Source organism: Aphis gossypii, chromosome 1, assembly GCF_020184175.1.
Source record: "Aphis gossypii isolate Hap1 chromosome 1, ASM2018417v2, whole genome shotgun sequence".
NCBI lineage: Eukaryota > Metazoa > Arthropoda > Insecta > Hemiptera > Aphididae > Aphis > Aphis gossypii.
Window position 1 is genome coordinate 74772804 of NC_065530.1, and position 25307 is coordinate 74798110.

Below are 25307 nucleotides of genomic sequence, written 5' to 3' on the forward strand. Positions count from 1 at the left end.
AAACAATAAAATGAATTTTAGTTCGACAAAATGTTATTCTTAATGAAATTAAAAAATATGAAGAAGAGGAAAAAATCCAATTTATTTGAATATTTACAATCTGTAGGTATCATGTAATATTTAAAAATAAAAATTATATTTTTTAAATATTATATTAGAAAAAAGTTATTTCATATTATTTATTATTTGACTGACTTTATGGATCTAAATGTTTTGTATTATATTTTTATGTACCTATTAGAAAATACTTTTTTCATATTATTTATTTTTTGACTAACTTTATGGTCCTTATATTATATTTGTAAAATGAGTATTGGCATTCTTTATAAAAATTATTGCATATTTGACTAATTTTATAGACCTTGTTGTATATTAAATTAATTAAATCTGTGTAGAAGTATTTTAAAAAAAATACTAATTATTTGACGAATTGTATTTTTATATGTTAAAAAAATAATAATTAGTTAATAAACATTATATTATATTCGTATTAATAGTATATTTGTTTGCTAAACTTTTATGGCCCAATCTCCGGGTACACTTTAAAAATATAGATTTAATTTGTGGCCTAATCTCCGGGTAGAAAAATGTTAGGTAACAAATATTTTATACAAAACAGGTAGTTAAAATGTGGCCCAATTCCCGGGCGCCCAAAAATTAAAGTATCAAAGTATTTAAATCGGCCACATACTTGATTCCGTAATTCAGTATACATTAATAATATATCAATTATCAATATACAATTCATAATGGTATTTTAGAATTACAGAATGAAAAATCAGTACAATTGTAGTATAACTATTATATTAACAAAGCTAATAACTTAATATTTCATTTACCTATAACTTTTTTTAATAAAATTTAAAGATTATAAACAAACTAACTAGGTACTAACATCTATATTAAATTTCATTCCCACCATAATTTCATCATTAATGGGGTTTCTTTTACTACATTTTGTTCTACTAATAGAAGTTAAATATAATATATTAGTATGTTTAAATTTAAATCTTTAAATACAAGGACAAACATATAATATATATTTTTTAAATATTATAAATGTCATGCGTATACTTTTGTTAAATTTAATAAGTTAGATTCTCATTTTCTGTATAATAATACAAAGCTAATCCTATAATGTTTTTTAAATGATATTTTAATTATTAAAGATTTATACTTCATTCTAATATTTAAGTTAAACACACAAAATCTTTTCTACTGAATGAACATTTGCTATGTAAGCCGTTTATACGTCGGAGACAACACATGTGGGTGTGGCGTCCTCTTATAAGGTTTTTATATTACTTTTAATGTATTTTGTATAATAGTTTTTAATGACTAAGTGATAATTATAATACTCTTATAATATATTTTTAATATTTTTAAGTTTTAATAAATTATTATAAAACATTACGTATTATATCATGTGATTTACATTACATAGGTAATATGTATGACTCCTTACATAAAAATTTGATAAAATTTCTAACTAAGTAAAAATTCCGCTTTTATTAATTTTTACCCAAAAAAATACGACAAAGTATATTTTAATTTGTCAACCTTAATAAAAATTGTGTAGACTTCAGCGCCCTAAGTGCATTTCCGATTTGTTTGGCCATCCCTCCCCAACATTTTGTAAGAGTAACGTCTCACGCCTGTGTATAATGACTGCAGACGGTACAGCGCGCGTCTAAAATTTAAATGCAAACCGTAGTCTGTCAGACGGTCGGGCGCCGTGACAAGGCCACCGCAGTCGCGCGCGCCTGTCCCCGTGCTAGGGCGCAGTGTCAACTCTAGAGCGTCATGGAAACAGCCGCGCCCGCATTGTATTTCTTCCATGAACTCTGCCGAAACGCACCCCCATCGAACTGCAAACATGGCCGAAACTTTCACCAGGTCTAAATGTTCGCTCTCGGAATATCGTAGACACTCACCGGAAACGAAATAGTCGTGTTTTCACAATCCGTTCCGGTTCATTTCTCGTCATCCGGTACCGCAAAGTGCACGCGCTATGCCTACAGCCGCGTCTTGGAGTCCCCCGTTGAACTTGTCAGACGCCGCCGCCCCGTCGTCATGCCCGTGTCGATCGCCCGCGTAAATTCCTGAAAACAGATATCGCGCGGGTGTCCCCACCACCGCCGATTCATCAAGCGTTCGTTTTGCGCTCAATAATCCTTTCACCTAAGTAAGTAAGCATATTTTATGTATAAAAAGACATAAGGAGAAGAAGTCAAAGATTAAAAAATGGAAGAACTCATTTTTGCCGCCGCATCTCATTTTTTGTAATGATGATAAGGCTGCTTTAATCTTTATTCTTTTCTCGTGTGTTGAATCCGTGCTATCTTTCGGTGCTCTCGTGGTGGGGAGGGGGTTGCCCCGAACGTTGCACGTTGTGGGAATATCTCATCGATACATTTAACATATATATACATAATTTTCTGTGCACGTCTCAGCACGTCGTTGTTGACTTGCGTTCGTATCACACAACAACAACAACAACGCCCATCTCATATAAAATTACTAGACATTAGCATCACGGAACATTGCGGTCTTTTTCGTCGTCGGTATTATAATATGGCAGTATCGCCTTTATACACCATGCTCTCTCGGGCCAACCGTGATAAAACAGTTTCGATTGATAATACGTAACGTCGCGATTTCTCGAGCTTCGAAAATCGATCGCGTCCGCGCTCTGTTCGTATAGAACGCCGATTCTCGATGAAATCGTGTATGATCGTCCAATGTTTCTTCGGCATAAACGTTATTTGCGCCATTGTTCGGTTCGATTTCGGTAGTTAGAGTAAATCGGTCATAAAAATTTGTATTGACGCTTGACAGTGCGTGCCGTATCTACTACCTAACACTGGTGTCCACCGTCGATGATCTTGACGTCGTTATTGTTTTTCATTTCAGAACAACTGGGACTCGATGAAATGGCTTTCAGCGTATAGTTAATATAACTTGACAGTGTATTAAAAAATCGACAAAATGTGGAATATGATGTGTGACGTTATGCCGACCATCACTGAAGATAATATTGGTGGTCAGCGGCATCAATTTTCTGGTGAAGATGTTCGCATCAATGAATTTATGGACACTGTGGTCGAAGAACGCAACAAACTTTTGGATACATTGAGCAAGAGTCAAATTAGGCTTGATGAGACTGAAAAACAATTGGCCGAAGTAGAAAGTGAAAGAAATGCTCTTCAAAGACAAATTGATGCCACATTTCCAAAGGTAAACTTCAATTTTAGTTAATTTAGTAAACTGTCCAATTATTTACATTTAAATTTAAATATAGATATCCATAAGTTACTGAACTTATTAATATAATATAAATTTGTATAGTAAATTTAATCAGATTTTACCTATTTTCTTAAGAGGACGTAGTACCCGCATGTGTTGTCTCCGTCTTACACACGTATGACATAGGTAGCAAATCTTCGTTCACCAGATTCAAAAGTATGCTGTTAGTTTTGATCTTAGAGTGAATTGACCTATTATATAATTTAAAGGTAAGATTATTATCTAAGGCCCCACGTAGCCTTTTATTGATATTATTATTTTTAAGTAAGTTATGATCATTTTAAAATATAGAGTTTCAAAAAGGTTATAACTTACTTAAAAATAATAATATCAATAAAAGGCTACGAGGGACCCTAGATAATAATCTTACCTTTAAATTATATAATAGGTCAATTCACTCTAATATCAAAACTAACAGCATACTTTTGAATCTGGTGAACGAAAATTTACTATGTCATACGTGTGTGAGATGGAGACAACACGTACGGGTACGATGTCCTCTTAATGACTTGATAAAATGTTGTAACTTGATACAATTGAAAATCATTTCTGTAATTTTAAAGTCATGGTTTTAGAAGACGACCTTAAGAAATTATTGAAGTAGGTAATTATTAAGGAACAGACTGATGCAAAATACTTTTTTTTAGTGGGTAGCATAGGGCAATGTTTTCCAAGTATATAATTTGATTCATACATCACAGAATTTAAAAATGAAACTTTTTTAATTTTTTTGGTTTTTAAAGAATTTGGCCTTTTTTATGTATATTTATTGCTTAATATTAAAAAAATTTTATCAATAGGTATACATTAAATGTAAATTGTTTTCGAGATTGTTTTAAATGTTTCGTTTTTTCTCATGAATTAGTTATTTTTATGAAGACCGGCTGATTATATCTATCTACCTATACAGCTGTATCTCGATAACTTTACGATATGCAATACAAAACTAATTGGTGTCCGATTATAAGTAGGTACTCGTAGAGACGTTAGTCGTGTATTTTTTTTATTTTTAAATTTTTTTTTATAAGTTTTAAGCTATAAAAATATTATTCATATACAAAACTGTTCAAAATTGTATTTTTATCGAATTTAATAACGTGTTTAAAGTTGTTTAGTACATTTTTTAAGACATTAAAGTTTGTTCCCTAGTAATTATAAAAATAATTTTCGATGGATAATATTTGTATTGTAATACTCTGTTTATGAATACATTCAGTTTTTACATTACCTAATATACTTCTAAATCTTCTATTGTGTATCAAGTTTAATTATTAATGAATTACTTCCTTATCGAAATATAATATTATATTATGTTCACCTAAATTACTTATGTTGATATAGATACATCCCACTAATAAAAAGTAATCAATACAAAAAATCAGTGTAGATTCACCACAATATGACAGTTTTGTTTATTGGATCACTAACAATTGTAACTTATGATAAAGCTTAACAGTAGTTTGGAGTCCATGGAGTCCAAGAGTGATTAGTGGCACAGTTTGGATACTTATTTCATTTTTAACCTAGATATAGTGTGTATTTTATTCTAGTTTAGATGACTATTTAACAAGTATGAAACTGTTTCAATAACCAATCTTAGGTGAGGTTTAAATGATTATAATTATAATTTTATATTTACCAAATAATTGTATTAATTAATTAAAATTATAATATAATGTGTAAAAAATATATAACAAATCAAAATATTACAAATGTTATTCATAAAAACTTAATCATGTATTGTGTGCTATGTTGTGCTATGTATTATGTAGGTTAGTGATTCCCAACATAAGTGATATCGCCTTCTTGAAGGCTTTTTTAGTTTTGAGGAAGTGGTGTAACTTTTATACTATGAGATTGACTCTTAGCGCTGAGCTGTCTTTCATAATCCCATTTTTTGTATTAGCGATCATGATAAAAATTACCTTAGCCTGCATTAGCCCTTGGCATACTAAATGTCCCTTGTCTTAACTCTGTATTTTTAACCTATTTGATATTAATATTATATAATATTATTACATATTAAATATATGTTTTATTTAATATTATAATATAATTGTATGACATTTATTTACAATAATTTATCTTTTTACCATTTACCAGTGATATCTGTATTCTATTGTAAAGGCAATAGATAGTATAGTATTATGTTTGTGGTATGTATGAAGTGAATTTACTACATAATATACTGAATTATATGCCTTATAAATCTATTTCATTTTGATAGTAATATTTATAGTATAAATTAGCCTTCGTATTTAAATATAACTGAGCTTGTAACAAATGGAAAAACTATAATAATACATAGTCTAATTTTGATAAATTTATTTCTACTATACATATTAATAGTTGTCTGGATGATACTGTGTTTTTTCTCAAAAAACAGAGTTATAAATTCTGCTAATTTTTTTAAAATTTAATTCACTTTTACTAATGCTATTATTTAAGTGTAACATGTTACTTTTTTTCTAACATTTTTTATACTAGGTAGTTTTCTTTTAGTTTCAGTCATTTCAGGTTTTGACATTTTTAATTAAATTGTAAAAATACCTATTAAATACTTTTCAAAATTCTAATTTAAAAAAAAAATGAAAAAACTGATAATAAAAATAGTAATGAAAAACTACTTTATTGTCTTATACTCTTTACCATCGATATGAGACATTATTAGTGAAATATAAATGGATTATACCTGAAAAATTCAAAAATACACTCATCATTATCATAGTATATAGCTATCATAATGTGTCGTATTATCTTGTATTATGCAAGTAGTGGTCATTTTAGTAATATAATTTCAATTATTTCAAATAACTTATGTAACTATACAGGTATATTATTTTTATTTATCATCAATTAGATTGTAACGGATTGTAAGTAGTATACAATGACAATTTTCACAATGTATGCTATATTAGTGCTTTACATTGTGTGCTGTAGCAATGCATATAATCACTACTAATATAGTAGTGTCACTACAATTATCAAATTCTGTATTAAATGTTTTAAGAATTTTTTCATAATTTTATGTAATTGCATTTTGACTGAACTGTTTTAAATTAGATACAAATTTTAAAAAACAATTATTGGGTACATCTATAGAACTAAAAATTAAACTCGAATTTGAAAATAGGTAGTAAATATTTCAAAATCGGTTCAAAATGTATTTAGATATCTTGAAATAATGTTTAACTAACCATAAATCATCTAATTTTTAAGTTATTGACTTAAACTTAAATATTTGTTTGTTGTTTAAATTAGTCTAAATTCTGAGCAGAGCAATACTTAATGTTAAAATGATTTGTATTTTTCTTATATTTTTTCAACTTGCCGAAACATTTACAATTAGTTACAATTAATTTTAAACCCCATTTATAATTGAAAATTACACAAGAATCATATTTCTGTTTTCAAGAAAATAGTGAATAACATTTAAACAAATATGAGCAAGACCACTTATATTTTTTTCTTATTTGTTGAGTACGCCAAAATGATTTTTATTATATGATTCTTATGGCATTTAAATTTAAAATAATATTTTATCATTGTCTTGCTCCAGATTGAGCAAAGCAAAATAAGTGTCCAATACCATATATCTATATCTTGTCTCAACTGTTATCTAGTTACTTATTTTAGTCTATCATTAATCTAAAGTTTTAAATGATTGGTAATTGGTATTGACACTGTAAATTACTGTGTAAAAAAATGTAACCTTAAATAAGCTATAAGTTCTAAATTTTAAGTTATAGTTTAAAATTTGTTTCATTTTATATGAATGAAATGCACAATATTTAACTAATATTGTATTACTGATTTTATAGTACACATTTCCCGAACATTTCCTCATTTTAGATTCTGAACCAAGCAATGAATATAATATATTATTTTAATTTTATAATGGTTAATGATGTAAAATATTTTATACCTATATATACGACGATACATACCTAGTCGATAAAGTGTTATGAATTATGATCTTAACTTAATGGTGATTTTGGATAGCAAAATATATAATCTAGTTTGTACTCCAGACAGATTGAAATAATAAATCCCCAGTATTTTCTTTAAATAATCAGAAAAACAAATAAAAAAATAAAGAAAAAACGTGAAACTAGTTTTTGACAGTTGATACTGTTTTTAATGTTGTATTCAATCAATGTAGGGTAATACATATAGGAAGTAAAATTATTTCTTAAATATAAATATCAAAAAACCTATTATAAAATGTATTCATACTTTAAATTCAAACATCGATTAAAACTATATTTCCACTGAGCTACTGTTTTACCCCTATCTTTCTAATAATAATATTTAAACGTGTATATTAATGTTTTAAGTGTATTTTTCGAGATATTTTAAGTCTTTAAAATTATCTCTTTTTTGGATTTAAATAAATATTAAATTAAATACGCAAATATTTTTATACTTATTATTCCGATTAAGTACACTGTAAATTGCATAGTCTATCATAATAGCTTTTCTTTATATCAATACAGTTTTATTTACATCTGTGTATTGTACGTTTAATAGTAGGTATACTAAATTTTATTCTAAAATAAGAATATTCTTAAAAAATGTACGTATTAAAAAAAATCTTATTATTTTATTAAAGTTTAATCAGATTATAATACACGTGGTACATTATTTCTTTGGCGTCTTGAAAAGTCTAGTGCATCATCCATTGCCCTTTTCCACTCTATTGTAGAACGCACCCTTATTGGATCGATAGGCCTGGTTGTTGACCTGGTGCCCTACTTCTGGCTTATTTAACACTCCTTTTACTTCATTTTTAGAATTTCACGTTGTATTTTTACATGATTGGGGTTATGTTACCATTAATATTTATTCTCAAACTTGAAAGTGTGGTATTATCGAATATATTTTATGGATATTAGACTTTTGGTTTCTCCTAAATTCATTAAACCAAATAATATTAAATTTTTATCACATTTATTACTTACTTATACTGCTGAATTATATGATAAATGATTCTTTTAAAATTGAACATAACTTTCGTAAAAAATAATCCTTAATACGTGCAATAAATAATTAATAAATATTAGTTATATAGACATATCACATATTATAGTATTCAAAATGTATAATAGTTATTGAAAAACAAATATTTCCGCTTTATAAAATACAAATATCGTAAGATTTATAATTTTCCTGATAAATAGAACAAGTAGGTAATAAAGAAAATAAAGCTAAGATATCTTTAATATACCTATTTGTTTTTAAGGTACAATAATAATTTATAGTAAATTTCATAGTCGCCCCTTCTCTGTCACATACAAACCATATTTGCTGTAAAATGTATTTACACTCAACTGTGTCGAATATCAACAAAGATTTGAATTTATTGATTGTATTGATGAATTATATTGTGTTAATAAATCGTATCGCACTATCGTGTTTTGGAGCAATAAAATTTTTTCAATCATCAACTTGAGTTTCTAGTAGATCTAATTTGATTTAGTTTGAATTTCAGCGAGTCAGAAGTAAAAAATGTCTAATACTTTCCTTAATAATCAAGTTTATATTAGTATTTAGGAAGAGGTCAAAAAAAAAATGTAGGTACGGAAAATGGAAATATTACGCGACATCTTTTTTTTTAAATAATTTTGTTTTATGTCGAAAGAATCGTAGAAATTACAGATACTTAAAATTTTCATCAAATATTTACATTATTATCATTGAAATATTCGTAATTTGATGTTTACATTTCTTCTGATCTTAAATTTTTTTTAGTTTTTGTTCGATTTTTGTTGATATTATTGTTTTCATTATTAGTACGTTGACCATCCAAGAAGATTTTTGAAGGCTTATTACTTTTCATTATTGAAGATTAGGTATAGATGCAAAAGGAAATTTTGCTTCAAAACCTGGCATTTTTCACATATTCATATCGTATTATACCTACATTGATACAATTTATGTTATTTTAATAGCTCCTTATTGGTTACCAAATATATATTTCTCTAGGGCAACTCTGATCTATAATCCGACTCTAGATAGTTATAAGGATATAATAGATTAATCGTATTACTTTAACTATCAATATTTATTAGAGGTTCGTAGGACTTCGAGTTATAAGATCGGGACTAGCAGGTATAGATTATAGTTAAATGTCATACTTAATTCGTTAAGTCTACATGAAGGGTAGATTTGCACTTATTAGATTGCCTGTCTACCATAATGATAGGTATCCCTCCTTCTGGTATACTATTCCCACCCTCTGGAGATTTTGGGACTGAATACCCATTCAACGAGAAGTCCGACCGAGTTTGGTGACTTTTACTGAAAATATTACTACCTATAATTCATTCTTAACTTAATAAAATATGTGAGTTTTTAAAAAAAGTTCATTAAAAACTCAATAAATTAGAGTGTTTCACACATGCGTACAACTTAGGTAAAGGCTATAATTTCAGAACTATAATGATTTTTGCAGCATTGCAGTTTTTATCTCATTGAAGTACATATTATAATATATTTTAAAAGAAACAAAATCAGAAAATACCCATGGCAGCTAAATACAACTTGTTTCAGTTTTTCTAACAAATATCAAAACAATTTTCGACCAGTTAAAAATAACGGTTTTTCTCAGAAGTTAGTTTGATATATTTAAAAAAAATATATTAATCTCAGGCTCAATGTATAGAAACCCAAAATACCAAATACATCTTGGTCATTGCTTTTCAACTGCTGAGAACGTTTCACCGCTTACGAATTAATTCTAATTTTTTTGTGCTTTACTTTTTTTCTTATGTCTAATGAAATAAAAAATATGTGTAGTATGAAAACTTAAGAATATATAATTTTATATTTCAAAATTGTTTAATTAATAAAATTTGGGCCACAATTCGTATAATCGTATGTACGCTAAAAAAAATGGGCCGTACTTTGTAAGGAATTTTTACCACGGAACGCAACTAGTTGTCACCTATTTTAGGTGTAATCTCGGTCTAAATGATAAAAATTTTAAAGATGTAGGTACACCAGATATCATTTTATTATAAACTTAGAGGTAAACCTTATACAATAATGATAATATTATATGGTGTATATTTTATGTACTATACATGTTAACTGTTAAGTCATTATAAATCAAGTAATTTATTAATTATTAACATTGATTTAATTTTCTTAGTTCCTAGGGCTTAGTAAGTTCCCACACGGAAAAAATTACACCTGTATGTAAGTTCCCACACGAAAAAAAATTATACCAAACACAAACTTTATTAAGACTTAAGAATAACAACTTAAACGTAATTGGTGTAGTTAAAATTTGTTTTGTTTTTCAATTACATAAAAAAAATTAATTCAATATTTTAAGTATAAAATAATAATAATAATAGAAAAAAATCAAAATTTATTTAGTTTATTGTGAAAGCTCAACTTAATTTAATAAGTTACTTTTTTAAGATTAACATGTTAACTTCAAGTTAATTTTAGTCTAAAGAATAATGCAAATCTTTGAATGGTATTTTTAGAAAAGTAGGTTTTTTTTTAAAGCTAGTTAATACTTTGATGTATTATTTTAAAATGTCTCACTAATTTTTTTATGCATAAAGTAAAACTATCTAATAAACATTGGTATGAGTCTGGAATTTTTTATTTTGAAAATTAGAAAATTTTAACTTTAAATTAAGTTAAGTTCTTTTTTTTTCAAAGATTCACGTTTAACTTAACGAGTTAACGAAAAAAATATGAGTAACTTTTAACTTTTAACTTCATAATTTTAAAATAACTTTACTTAACGAGTTAAAAAAATTTGATAACTTGCCCAGCCTTGGTGTTAGGCATAATTTTTTTCCGTGTGGGAACTTACCTATGCATACCCAGGGGTAATTTTTACCTGCAGCTATATCTCGTGTGGGAACTTACATTCGCCCGTTCCTAACATACATTTTCATGTACAATTTTACCTATTTATTGATTGTTATTTATAATAAAATTATAATTCATTTATTTTTTCAAACCATTAAAAAATCTGTTTATTTACAATTTTAATGCTTAAATATAAAGTATGGATCAATACTTATATTGTTATTACAAGACGTATTCATTAAATTAGGTATATCATTCTAAAAGTCGTTTTAAATTTAACGATAACTGATAATATTAATAATATTAGGTGGGTATTCCATTTTTGTTAAAAAGGAACCTAGGCTACTGATTCGTGCGCAGGGACATGAGTTCGCTACATAGTAGGTATATGAATTCAATGAGATGTAGCCGAGATTCCTTCTTAACGTTAATCCTAAATAAAGTATAGATAATATACTAGTTTGTTTAAACTTTAAAGCTTAATATAAAAAAAATAATAACCATACTCATTAGTCATTATAAAAAAGTAATATATACGATATACCATAGGATATACCTATATTAATTAATAATTTTTATATTGATAACATTAACAATTATTAACTATTAAGGCCGTAACTAAAAACAAATTTCAGGGGGGGGTCCAAAAGTTTTTTAAATATATTGATACTGAACACTTGTCATTTTTATCTATAATTTACGTTAAATATTTCTACTTTTAAAAATTTCGGAGGGGAGGGGGTTGTAGACCCCTAGATCTCCCCTCACAATTACGGCCTTATTAACTTTACAAAAATATGTTTTAGTAATATCATTTTCAATTATTATAAAGTTTGTTTGAAATGTTGTGAATGATACATATATTATATTATTTTATATATTTATCATACGTGTGTATATCTCATTATCTCATATACATAATAATATACTTGTTTAGTTTTCACTTATGATTTGACCCACTATTACTGTAGTACTATGCTATATTATTATATTAACTATACATCAAATAAAATGTCAAAAAATACATGTTTAATTTGATTAACCATAATTTATCAAAATGTATTAAAGTAAATACTTTATTGGTTACGTCAATTTTTAGCTCTGCTGTTTGTTTTACATCATGCACTTATGTAAATACTTAACCTTTTGTTGAATAAAATCAGTAGATATAAAGTTAAAATTATAGTAAATTGGCTTATTTTCAATGTTTTAATCTTAAAATGTTTAAGTAATCTTACTTTTAAAATTAAAATCAACGTACAATTATTTAAGTATCACTTATTTTGAATTACTAATCTTATCCTTACCTATGATCGTTTTTTAATTTTATGATAAATTGAAATTATTTGTAAATCTGTGACTTGCCAAGTATAAAATTGTATTAGGAAATTAAGTTTTTTTTTTTTTATTTATCATATTATTGATTATGCATTTATTATTATCATTTATACAATTATTTAGTACAATTTATAGTTCGTAACAACTATTAAATAATTGTCTTTATTTGTTTACAAAGTTATAAAATTCTAAATTTTGTATTTTCAGCAGTAGCGTACGCAGGATTTTAATTCGGTTAGGGTTTTATATGAGTAAATAATTTAAATAATTTGCTTAACAATTTTTGCATAATTAGTTGTAACAAATTACAATTCATAATTTAATTTATATCTATTAAAAATAACCAACAATTATCGACTCTGTGTATTGAATATTGAAATGGTGGTAAATAAGATTTTTTTGTAAAATAAAAAAATTTCAGGGGGGGTCAGAACCCTAGAACCCTACCCTTGCGTACGCCACTGATTTTCAGTATGTACATCTTCGGTAGGTACATCTTTTTATTTCTAAATCAGATCAAATTATTTCATGAGTAGTGAATACTCATTGAATGTTTAATAGGTATCTACTTAAGAATCTGGAAAAAAATTTCACTCAACTTATTTCTCGTATAAAATACTAACTAATTTCTTGTAAGTAGGTACTCTTCTTGGCATTAGTAAATAATAAATAGCGGTCACAAATACGTTTTTTACTTTTATGACATAACTGTAAAAAAATGTATATAAAGAAACTCTTACAAAGTAATACCGCAAATTGACATAAAATTGTATGTAATATGTATGATACTTCAAATCAACTGAGTATTTGATGTATTCTAAGCAGTAAACGATTATTAAAACATTAAAAAATTATAATAATTAAATATATTTTTGAACTATAAGTTTATGATAATGGTAAATGCATAATAAATAAAAAAAAATCTCAAAACAATCTTATTCCCGTACTTTTTTCTCGCATTTTTTTCCTGAACTTTTTTCCCATCATCGTAAAAAATACAAGTATTATTAAAACACGATAAAATAAATATCGACTTATTTAACAAAATAAAAAAAAATGTTGTATTCATGAAATACTCTAAAAATCGCTTTGCTGAAATATGTAAATATTTGATAAAAAAAAGATTATTACTCATTAGTATACCTACGTATAAGCTGAGTAACCATTAAAATTTACAAGTACCATAAAGATTAGAATACTATTAAAGAATGTTAATATTTTGGATTTGATTAAGTCTTTTATGAATTTTCGATGATCTTAAACTTTAAATTTTTTTATACATTCATAAATTATCTATTGTGCAACTTATTTTGATAAAAAAATCTTGAAGATACGAACTTTATAAAAAAAAGTTTAGGCAATTTATATTTCGATTTTAATTATTACTTTAAAAATCCGAACATTAAGGTCACGTTTATTATTCTTATTATAATACTCGAGATATTACTTTTATTATATTATACTTTCTTTATATTTCTGTATGATTTATTATTACATTATTTAAGTAGTATTATTATTCAGTAGGTAACACTTGCAATCAGTTCCTACATAATATTTGTATTGGTATTTTTATTTATAGACACTTTTTAGCGCTTAAATAGTTAATCTACGACAATTTAAAATAATTTATCTTTGTCCTTAGCTCCCTTTCAGAAAAATAAAACATTTATTGTAATAAATTATTACCATAAAAAATTATAGGCTAATCACGATCGCTAAATTCACAATTACCCATATTTTCTGTACAATGTATTGTTGTCGATAGATACGAAATATATTATCTCAACAGTAAAATGTGTATTTCTGTTTTATTTTTTGATATCTTTTTTTATTTATTACTTGTATTATTTTACAGTTTAACGGTAAATGTTAAATACGTAAAAATAAAATAGGTATTTAAAATTCCAACGAATAATCTTTTAAAACTAAAAAAATGCAAAATATGTATTTTAAGTTTTCAATTTTTAAATTTACCATCATATAGTTCGGATATCTAGCTTTTTCTGCTATAAATCGAGAGTATATAGAAAAAAATGCAAACCCTACAACTTTTCAGCTTTACTAATTACCAATATTTTACTAATTTATTATAAACGGAATCCACCTTATTGCAATTTGAAACAAATTATTATTCGTTTTACTGTATGAAATTGAATTTAATTGTAAATGCTTTCATTTTTTTTATTAAGATGTGTTTTTTAAAATATTTAATAGGACGTCATACTCAGTGTGTTACCTCTTCCTTGCTATTCATAACGTGACAATATTTAGGTTTAGCATTTTCCATTATTTATCATTACTTTAAATATTTGAGTGAATTGTAATTATATCAAATTATAAAATTCATATTTCGTAAATTTTATTGTTTTAGTTTTTACTATTTTTAATATTTCTTTTGAATCACTATCTACTTGGAATCAGAAAATGTTTTTTCTTCGGTAAAATGGATCATGTTGAATATTTGAGTAATAAGTCCTTTGGATGTTCAAATTCTGTCTAAAAAAAAACAGATGTAATATGTGCTGCTCTGTGATTATTAGGGGAGTATTCATAATAAAATATAAGCTTTTACTACCATTGGCAATATGCTAGCTTGTAGTAAATATCCCTTTCCTTTTTTTTTTTTACTTTCCATTTCAATAGGGTGTTTCAATGGAGTATGCATTTTCCCCCTTAGTATGAATTGCATAGCCTTTGAGTTAAGTATGAATTCTGTATTTCTTGGCATTTCTATTTCATTTTTGCAAAATGTAATAAATAATGTTTAATTATTATTTGTGTTATTTTAAATAACAATTAACTATGAACAATATAAACATAATATATCGTTCAAAACGCTCTGATACACTTTCATCATTATTAAATGATGCTGCAACTACGGTTCATGAAACTTGTGATAATTCACAGTATAAATTAAACCGTTTAGCTAATATTAATAACAATGTTAGCACATGTTCTTGTATGTTACACCTAGTTTTGCTTCAGGTAAACATATTTCATCGTTTTATTTTTTTTTAATTCTATATAATAATTACCCAACAGTTATGTATTGTTAATAATTTTAAATCAAAGATTTAGATCGATAATTGTTAATTTATAATGTAGTTGTATACTTAAATGTAATATATTATACACATACTCAATAATAATACATCAATACTTAATGATATAATTCGTTCTTATTAAAATGTTTATAATTATACCTTTAACTTAAAGTTTAAAGTGCCATTATAATAATTATATTACTGTGCTGTTTTGAAAATAAAAATTAATTAATATTAAAATTAAAAATACAAATACAAATTTATTGGTACCTAGTTAATCTGTACCTTTTGAATAATGATTGAGACAATGAGAATATGATTATAAAGTATAATTTACTTACTTAGTAATAGTTGACACTCTTTTGTCATTTAGGAAATTGCTGCATTAAGAAAAGAACTAAGTCAAACACGTGACCAATTAGCTGCAAGAGATGAAGAAATTGCCGAATTAAAAGCTGAAAGAAGCAATACAAGAGTATATATTTAATAATTCTATCATTTAAAATATTAACTAATATTTTAACTTTTTTAATTTTAGTTGCTATTAGAACATTTGGAAAGTTTAGTATCTAGACATGAAAGGTCAATACGATCAACTGTCATTAAAAGGCAGACAAATCAAAATCCACAAGCTTATTCGGGTGTTTCCAGTGAAGTAGAAGTTTTAAAAGCACTTAAAAGTCTTTTTGAACATCATAAAGCTCTTGATGAGAAAGTAAGTATCAAAAATAATTATTTGTATTATACAATGTGTTATTGATTACTTAAATCTATTAAAATTTATCTTAAGTTAATTTGTTAATTATTTATTGGTTAATTTTATTTTTATAAACAGGTAAGGGATAGATTAAGGTATGCTCTAGAAGCCAATGCTAAACTTGAAGAGAAACTAGAAAGCACTATGCAAGAGGTATTAATAATTAAATTATCAACTTTATTTAGATTTTAATATTTTATTTTATACTTAACAAATTTTATAGCTTGATGTGTTAAAATCTGGTGGTAAAACGGAAGATGATTCCATTACCCAAGAAAATGGAAGTTCTGATAATGTGGATGGCTCTTGTTCTCAACCTCATGCTATAAAAGTAATTTTCGTTTTATTATTAATTGACATTTATCTAATAGCTGATAAATTATTATTTTACATTTATTTTTATAAAATCAAGTTTTAGATTGTAGATATGCACTTTTTTATGAAAATAATTTTTGTATACAATCACATGACCCTAATTAGTAAATAGATGTATTATTAAATTAGTTAATTTTAGATAAAATACAATATATAGCATTTAGAAAAGGTAGGTAGTATTAAATCAATATAGCAATTCATTTGTATAAGGTATGAAATAAATATTCTTTGCATATGGGTAAATTTAAAAGGCATGGATATTATTTTTATTAGATTAAAAAGTAACTATTATCGTTGTTAAACATAAATCTATGTGTGTTAATTAAATATTTATTTGTATAGAGACATAGAGTAATTTACTTTGATTTAAAAGGTTAAAATTAAAATCTTTGAAAATTGTATCTAATAAATCTAAAAAGAATGTAGTTTTTGACATTTTCTCATTGTTTTTTTATTTTTAATATTTTAGAAAATAATGTGAAAATTGTAATTTTTATTTAATTTATTTCAATTTATTTTCCCACTACTCTTATTCCTTGATCTATTTTAAGACATTATTTTATTTTATCATTAATTTTGTTTATAATTAAGTCTATGAATAATTGTTGATTACATAATACCCCAACCTTTTTCATGTTTTTTTTATATTATATAGTTAACTTTAAGCATGATTTAATTTTTTTTATTTTTTGTATGTAATCACGTTCTAGAATAAAAACTTAGATTCGATCTTCAAGATTGAAGAAAATTTCTAATAGAACATTTTATCTTGTTAATACTTATGAGAAATATAAGTAGGAAATTCTCATTACTTAATAATCGTAAAATACATAGTAAAAATAGAATTATTTACACAACACTGGTTTTTGACGAAATTGATTTTATATTTTAGTAGCTATTATGAAAAGAATAATATGCTATAGAGACTTGATATTTTAACCAAATAGTTAATATAATTTTCTATATATTTTGTCTTATTTTAAGCTATTCATAGACATGAAATATTTTTTATTTTTCAATTTATATTATAACATCATTGTTTCCCCATTAAAAACATCAAGTACAAAATTCCTCATAAGCTGTTCTTATAATAGTTAAAAATAGGTACCTTAAAAACTTTTCATTGCCATTTCATAATGTTTGTTCATTTGGTCAGTTGCGGGTATGAGGTTCCATCTTTTGTAGTTTTTTCACTAAATTATGTTTATGTACTCCCAATACCTTGACAAATACTTACTAAAACAATCAAATGTCCAGTTTAGATACCATATCCACTCAGTATTCTTTAATTGTCGATCCAATTTTTAATTTATCTACTATTATAAGCTTATTAGTTACCAGTATTTTCCTTAGTGTCTGGAAAATAAGTTCCATAACTCCGGTGTCATTATCTGATTACCTGTTAAATTTCTAAAATGATTGGCCCATATCAATAATACTGCATCATGGTTAATAATGTTATACCTGAGCAGCACAATTTTAGGACTAGTAAGTTGATCATTACCGGTTAGGTTAGATTAACAGCAATTATAAATTATAATATCTTTTTATTATATTAAGCTGTATTTTACTTTTTTCATTTAATTTTCTTTTTTTTATGTATACAATATACATATATTAAAAATAAATTAATATAATATAGTTACTTGCAGTAATATTAATACTTACTATTGTTTCCCTTTAATTAACCATTTAATTAAAAAAAAAAAACTACCCATTATAGTAAAATACTCATTGACAAAGTTCACTCAAAAACTAATGTATAACAGAACAAGTTATCTTTTATTTTTTTATTTACTTTTAAGCTACTATATAAATATATCCTCACTATCCCAAAATAATATATATATCAAATACTTAAATCTTAAATTTTATTTTAGTTGATTTTTACATTTTACTTGAACATTTTTTTCGTATAAATATATTAATTGGGTGTGTATTATATTTTTTATTATGATAAATTAGTTTATTTAGTTTAATAATATGCTAGCATGAGTATTTTTAAGCATTTTGTGTAAAGTGATTGATTTGCATGTCAGAATAGAACACTGAATGGTCACATTGATGAAACTACTAAGTATGCACAAGATGAAAAACTAGTCAACACACACATGGACAATTGTCTTAATAATAGTATTGATCAAGAGGTTTGTCAAAATAAAAAACATAACATTGCTTAATGAACAAATTTAAAAATGAACTTTAAAAATAATAATAAAATGTTTAACTTAGAATTCTGAGTATGGCACTTGGAAAATGAATGAATTATCAAGTCGAGTTTCTGAATTAGAGGATTCACTCTCAAAAACACAGCGAGAACTTCATAAATCTCAAGAAAATAGTAATAATTTACATCATGAATTAAGAGAAAATATTTCTATCAAAGAAGAACAGGTAAATAGAGGTTATTTTTCATGTCGTATTATTTAATGTTAATTATGTATTTTTAATTTTATATTCTATAGGAAGAACGGATAAGTTCCTTGGAAAAAAAATACATGAATTTACAACGTGAATCTACCTCATTGCATGATTTAAATGATAAATTAGAGCAAGAACTTAGGCATAAGGAAGCTCACTTAAAAGTATGTATGATGTTCCCTTTAATATATATAATTTTTAATTTTACAATTACATTTTTTCAGTTACAAGAAGAAAAGACACGTGCAACTCATGAAAAGTTAGAATTATGTGAACAGAAATTGGCACAATTTGCAACTCTACCTGAGATTGAACAAGAATTAAAACAGCGAATGGAAGCCCTTACCCAGGTAAGGGCTCAGGTACGAGATTCGTTCAACAGATCAAACTTTTTCTCAATTTTATTCTTTTTGTTTTTCTCACCCAACCTGTTGTCGAACTCGTATTATTTATTAGTTTAGACTAGTCATAGTACTTTTAATATTCAATTTTTATTGAGTCTTGAATACCTTTTTACTTCTATTTATGCTTTAAGCACGATTTCCTGCTATTTTTACAACTAAATATATTTTTTACTTGATGCATATCTTAAAATATAAGTTAGTGTACATATGCAAGATGGTTTACTGTGTTTTATTGTTTATTTACATGTTATAATAAAGAAAAACACCTTTTGAATATATTTTCATATATAAGTAGGATAATTATTGTTTAGATATATTTTGCTAATATTTCAAAATATATTAATAATTGTATGATTTTTATTTAGTAAGAATTTAAACTACATATTATCTTGTCTCCGTCGTACACACATACAACATGGCAAATGTTCGATCACCAGTTTCAATAGTGTGCTGTTAGTTTTGATATTAGAGTGAATTGACCTATTAATAAATTTAAAGATCAAATTATTATTTAGAGCAAAGGTCTCCAACCTTTTTTTACAGCTATCCCAAACTGAAATATGTTTTTTCATTGCGGGCCAAGCATATTTTAAGAAATGAGAAAGTAATGAAATTGAAGAATAGATAATGTATACTAATATATTATTTTCAAAACAAATTAGCTTGGGTGGGCCATAGATTGGAGACACCTGGTTTGAGGCCCTCCATATAGCTTTTTATTGATATTATTTTTAAGTAAGTTATGATCATTTTAAAATGTACAGTTTCTAAAATGTCGTAACTTAAAAAAATAATAATAATACAAATAAAAGTCTATGTGGAGCCCTAAATAATCTTACCAATAAATTTTATGATAGTTCAATCAATTCATTCTAATATCAAAACTAAAAATACACTATTGAAACTGGTAAACGAACATTTAAATTGTTTATGGGTGTAAGACGGAGAACACATGTGGGTATGACATCCTCTTAATAGAGATACCCATATTTGTATTCAAAGCTTAAGGTTAAATTATTATTTAAAAGTAGAATTATACTACCACCTGTACATTTGTACCAAACAGTATTGTTACTATGTTGTTCCAACAAATTATAGAATCAAATGTTATAACTTACAACTAGGTAATCCAAAATTAGGTTCTAAATCATCTATTTTCAAAATGATATAAAATATAATATTTTTGTTCTTTTAAATAAATTGTATAGATTAGATACAATCTAAAATTTTAATCACTAAAAAATGGCTGTTAATATATAAAAGCTTTTGATAGTAATTTTCTATTTCTCATCATTGAATAATCATTTGAAAATATTATTCAAATCAGATTATCTATAAACCATATAAACTTTACTTTGTTTGCACAAACAAATGTTTATTCTTCTATACTCTTTTTGCTGAAAGATGATGATTGCTTACCTATCACAACTACCTAGTAAACAGAGTATACTATCACATTATTTCTGTTATTGGCAGATTTTTGTTTACAATAAATTTGAAATATAAGAAAAAGTAAAAAGGATTTAAAATCTCATATACTTATTACTTAAAAAATTATATACACAAAATCTTAATATCAAATATATTTATAGAGTAAATAATTAAAATCAATTTTTAAAATTTAATACTTAAAAAATGATTTACATTTTAATTATTGCTAGTTAATATTGAATTGAAAAAAAAAATTACAATTGAATGTTTGAATATTATTCATTCACTTTTATTATTATGCTAGCTTTATATGTTATACAATTTGTATTGAAATAAATAAATAAAATTAATGCAAAATTATTTTAGGCTCAAGAAAGACATGGTACTGCTGAAGATCGTATTCAAAGATTAGAATCGCAGGTAGAAGAGAAAAATGCTGAAGTAATGAGAGTCAATCAAAGACTAAAAATGAATGAAGAACATAATACAAGACTTTCAGCTACAGTTGACAAATTATTATCAGGTTATTATATTATACATTATATATATATATATATATTTATATTTATTATATATTTTTGTTATAAACGTTTTAGAATCTAATGAACGACTTCAAGTACATTTGAAAGAGCGCATGCATGCTTTAGAAGAGAAAAACATGCTGACACAAGAACTAGAAAAGTGTCGTAAACTAGTCGAAGAAATTCAAACAGAAAAGGTTTATTTGTGAAATATAATGTTAGGTATATCATAAACATAAATTTTAAATATTTTAAATCAATTTTAGACTGAATTATTAAAAGAACTTGGAAAAGCGCGTATGGAAATTGATAACATTAAAAGGCAAATGCTTCAACAGGAGATCGCTTTTAATATTCAACAGACTGATGCATTAACAAGGTTAGGGTATAATTACATTTTCTTTATTTAATATATATATATATACATAACATGCAATTTGTAGGAGTTTGTCTCCTGGTGGTCCTGATCAAGGGAGTTTTGTACAAAGTTCTAGTCAACATTCAAACTTTGATACTCATTCATTATCACGTAGATCAATGAAAACTAGAATGTCTCCAATGGAATCAAACCATGCAAAGGTACTTAAGTGTATAATTTTTTTTTTTTTTTTTTTGTACTTATAGTTATCCAAAAAAAAGTCAACCTATAAAAACTTAATATACTTTATATTTTATAACTTGTTATACTTATTTATTCATTCAGTGAAACTTCTAAGTACTGGACAATCTCAGTCGTTAAATTTTTGTTTATTATGTGGAGATGCCCACTATTAGAGGTGTCTATATTAAATTTTTTAATTTTGAATTGTGGGAAGAATATTATAAATATTATTAGAATGTACCAATATAGATATTTTAAAATGTGTCTTTTTTAGGAATGGGAAAAATTACAACAAGCCCACGTCTTAGCTAATGTACAGCAAGCATTTGATGCTTCTAGTGATGTAGATATGGATGGTGGTGATGATGATCTAGATGATGAGCCAGGCATGTATTGTGATACAGGCGAACCGCTATCTCCTTCAGCAGCAGATGCTCAGACATTAGCTCTGATGTTACAAGAACAACTAGATGCAATCAATACAGAGATAAGACTAATTCAAGCTGAAAAACAAAATACCGAAGCCCGAGCAGAAGAACTTGAATCCAGAGTTGGTAGCATGGAACATGTTAACCTATTATCTAGAAATCGTAATTATGATCGACAGTCACCTCCTGCTAGTGGCCGGTCTACTCCTCAGAGAGAATATTTACATAAATATCACTCTGTAAGTAAAATAATTTTGTACAATATTATTCGTAAACCCACAAATAATTAATACATAATCTTTTTTATCATCGTAATTTTGAGTGATTTAGAAATATAGAAGTATTGATTGGTTTTATTATTATATTTTTCTATTAACTTTTTGTTTTTGATTAAAAGTCATCATGTTAATAATTTACAGAAAAAAAGATAGTTTCTATTTATAAAAAAAAAAAAAAAAAAAAAACGGTATTGCTACAAGGCACTCTTTAAATGGTAGAAAAATATTTATGGATTTTAAAATATGAGCCTTAAATATAGTTAAAAGTTCCAAAATATAGAATTTGGCTCTAAGTCAAGTTGTAACCTGGACCCTGGTTCCGTATTATATGCATTGTATAGCTCTTAAAAATCTTGATTTTATAAGATTCCTGTGTTGTTGGAAATTTAAGGCAGTTTAAAAGATTTGAGCTTAAGTTTTTATGCTTTACCAGTTATCTATTTATATTAATTCCTTCCATGCCACATAGTTATGACCTAATTTCTAATATAGTTGGCATTTATCTTCTTTGGCTAAGCATAGGTATACTGTGTATATTAAGTAATAAGTTTCTTGTTGGTGTTTTAATAAAAAACGTTGGGTTGTCAGATCTTTTATTGTTGATTTGTTTCAATTTTTAAGGTATCACTACATTTTTCTTGGTCTACTGTTTGCTTATGTTCCATATCCTATCACCTATAAATTAAGTGTTCCTCTAAGACTAATGATGTCAAGTGCTAATACAGTTTTTACTTTTAATATTTTATTTGAGTTATATAGTATATGCTATAAACTTACATTGTTTGTCATACTTCATGTATAAAAGATTTACTCTATCTGTAATATATATTAATAAAATAACAATATATATTACATACATTTTTAGCTTCAGCTTAATGAGGAAGATGACATGGGTATTCCATCAACACAAGATAATAACGGAGCAGCTAGTCCATTAACAGCACGTTCAATGCGATTAGAGCGAGTGGCTCAAGCCTTAGCTCATAGTCAAGAAGAACTGCGCAGGTTAGTTTAACAATTCTTAAATAGTTAAAATAAAAAAAAAAATGATTTACTAAATTTATAATATGCTAATCATTTTTTATAGGCGTGCTGGCATCAATACTGTTCCTTCTACATTAAATATGATAAATTATAACTCTTCATCATTAAGGTATGTGTATTGCAGTAATTTTAATTTACTTATTTGATTAGACATATTAAATATGGTTAAAAGCCATGTAGTACTAGGCATATTATTTCATATTATGTATCATATTATATTGTACATATACTTACAACCCATATTTCATTATTTAATGTACAGGCACGCAAGCCAAATAAAAACACGGTATTTATGTTTTGAGGTTAAATCTTTTTTTCATAATTTTTATGTTTCATTCATGTTAAATTAACTAATGTAATGTTCATAAAATGAATAGATAAATCATTTCCTTGTATATACATTAAAATCATTAAATGTGAGCTGTATATGCCCTCCTTAGTGCTTTTTAGTTATTTGTAGTAGCCGTTGGTTTGGGTTTGTAATATAGGGGTGCCAGTGGGTTTTCTACGCCTCCATCACCGTTGTCCTCTCGTCACAGCAGTCAAGATTCTTTGCACCATGGTCCGACATTGATGGGTCAAACTGGTACTAGTCTGTCAAGTATATCCAGTGCATTCAGTGTCTCTCAAATGCAATCATACCATCATACATTGCCCTCATCTGCATCTGTAGCAGCGCAAAAAAAAAAAGGAATAAAGTCATCTCTTGGACGATTCTTTAGTAAAAAAGAAAAGGTATTGAACTTACTTATTGTAATCAAATTTTATATTTATGTATATATATATATTTATATATTTATAGCAAGGAAAAGGCAAAGAGGGCATGGGTATGTTGGGTCACATGTCTTCTTCTGATATGTCACTGGCCAGTTCCTATGCTGGAGATGATACTTCTAGTCTATGTAGTGCAAGTTTAGGACAGAAAGGTGATTTTGATAGAAGAAAAAAGAAAAAGTAAGTATTGTTAAATTGATTATCTATTTAATGGTTATTGCTTGTCTAATACTTCTATTACTTTCTATACTTCTAGGCATGAATTACTCGAAGAAGCAATGAAAGCTGGAACTCCTTTTGCTTTATGGAATGGACCAACTATAGTAGCTTGGTTAGAATTATGGGTTGGAATGCCAGCATGGTATGTGGCAGCTTGCAGAGCTAATGTTAAGTCTGGAGCTATAATGAGTGCTTTATCGGATACTGAAATTCAAAGAGAGATTGGAATAAGCAATCCATTACATCGCCTAAAGCTTAGATTAGCCATTCAGGAGATGGTGTCTTTGACAAGTCCATCAGCTCCAGCAAAATCTCTTCGTTCAACATTAGCTTTCGGTGATATGAATCATGAATGGGTTGGAAACTATTGGTTACCATCATTGGGATTACCACAATATCGATCTACATTTATGGAATGTCTTGTTGATGCTAGAATGCTTGATCATCTGACAAAACGTGATTTTAGATCACAATTAAAAATGCTGGACGGTTTCCATCGGTAAGTTTAAATAATATTTTTATTAGTAAGATTT

At 26.3% G+C, this 25307-nt stretch overlaps 1 protein-coding gene across 2 annotated transcripts; it reads left to right on the forward strand.

Annotated features, from left to right (window-relative positions):
• Positions 1-1816: 1816 nt before the first annotated feature.
• LOC114119731 (liprin-alpha-1) lies at positions 1817-25277 on the forward strand. Of its 2 annotated transcripts, none has more exons than XM_050197301.1 (20): positions 1817-2185; positions 2914-3237; positions 15895-15996; positions 16060-16236; positions 16357-16431; positions 16502-16609; positions 18693-18800; positions 18886-19047; positions 19119-19238; positions 19299-19436; positions 21276-21432; positions 21506-21627; positions 21697-21809; positions 21874-22009; positions 22306-22698; positions 23603-23742; positions 23825-23890; positions 24270-24516; positions 24584-24735; positions 24812-25277. In XM_050197301.1, exons 2-20 carry the CDS (start codon positions 2989-2991, stop codon positions 25275-25277), a joined length of 3231 nt encoding a protein of 1076 aa, XP_050053258.1. In that variant the 5' UTR covers positions 1817-2185; positions 2914-2988. The 2 variants fall into 2 exon arrangements, with proteins under 2 accessions (XP_050053258.1, XP_050053264.1); XM_050197307.1 differs by having other exon boundaries at positions 1819-2185; positions 19299-19424.
• The last annotated feature ends 30 nt before the right edge of the window (positions 25278-25307 follow it).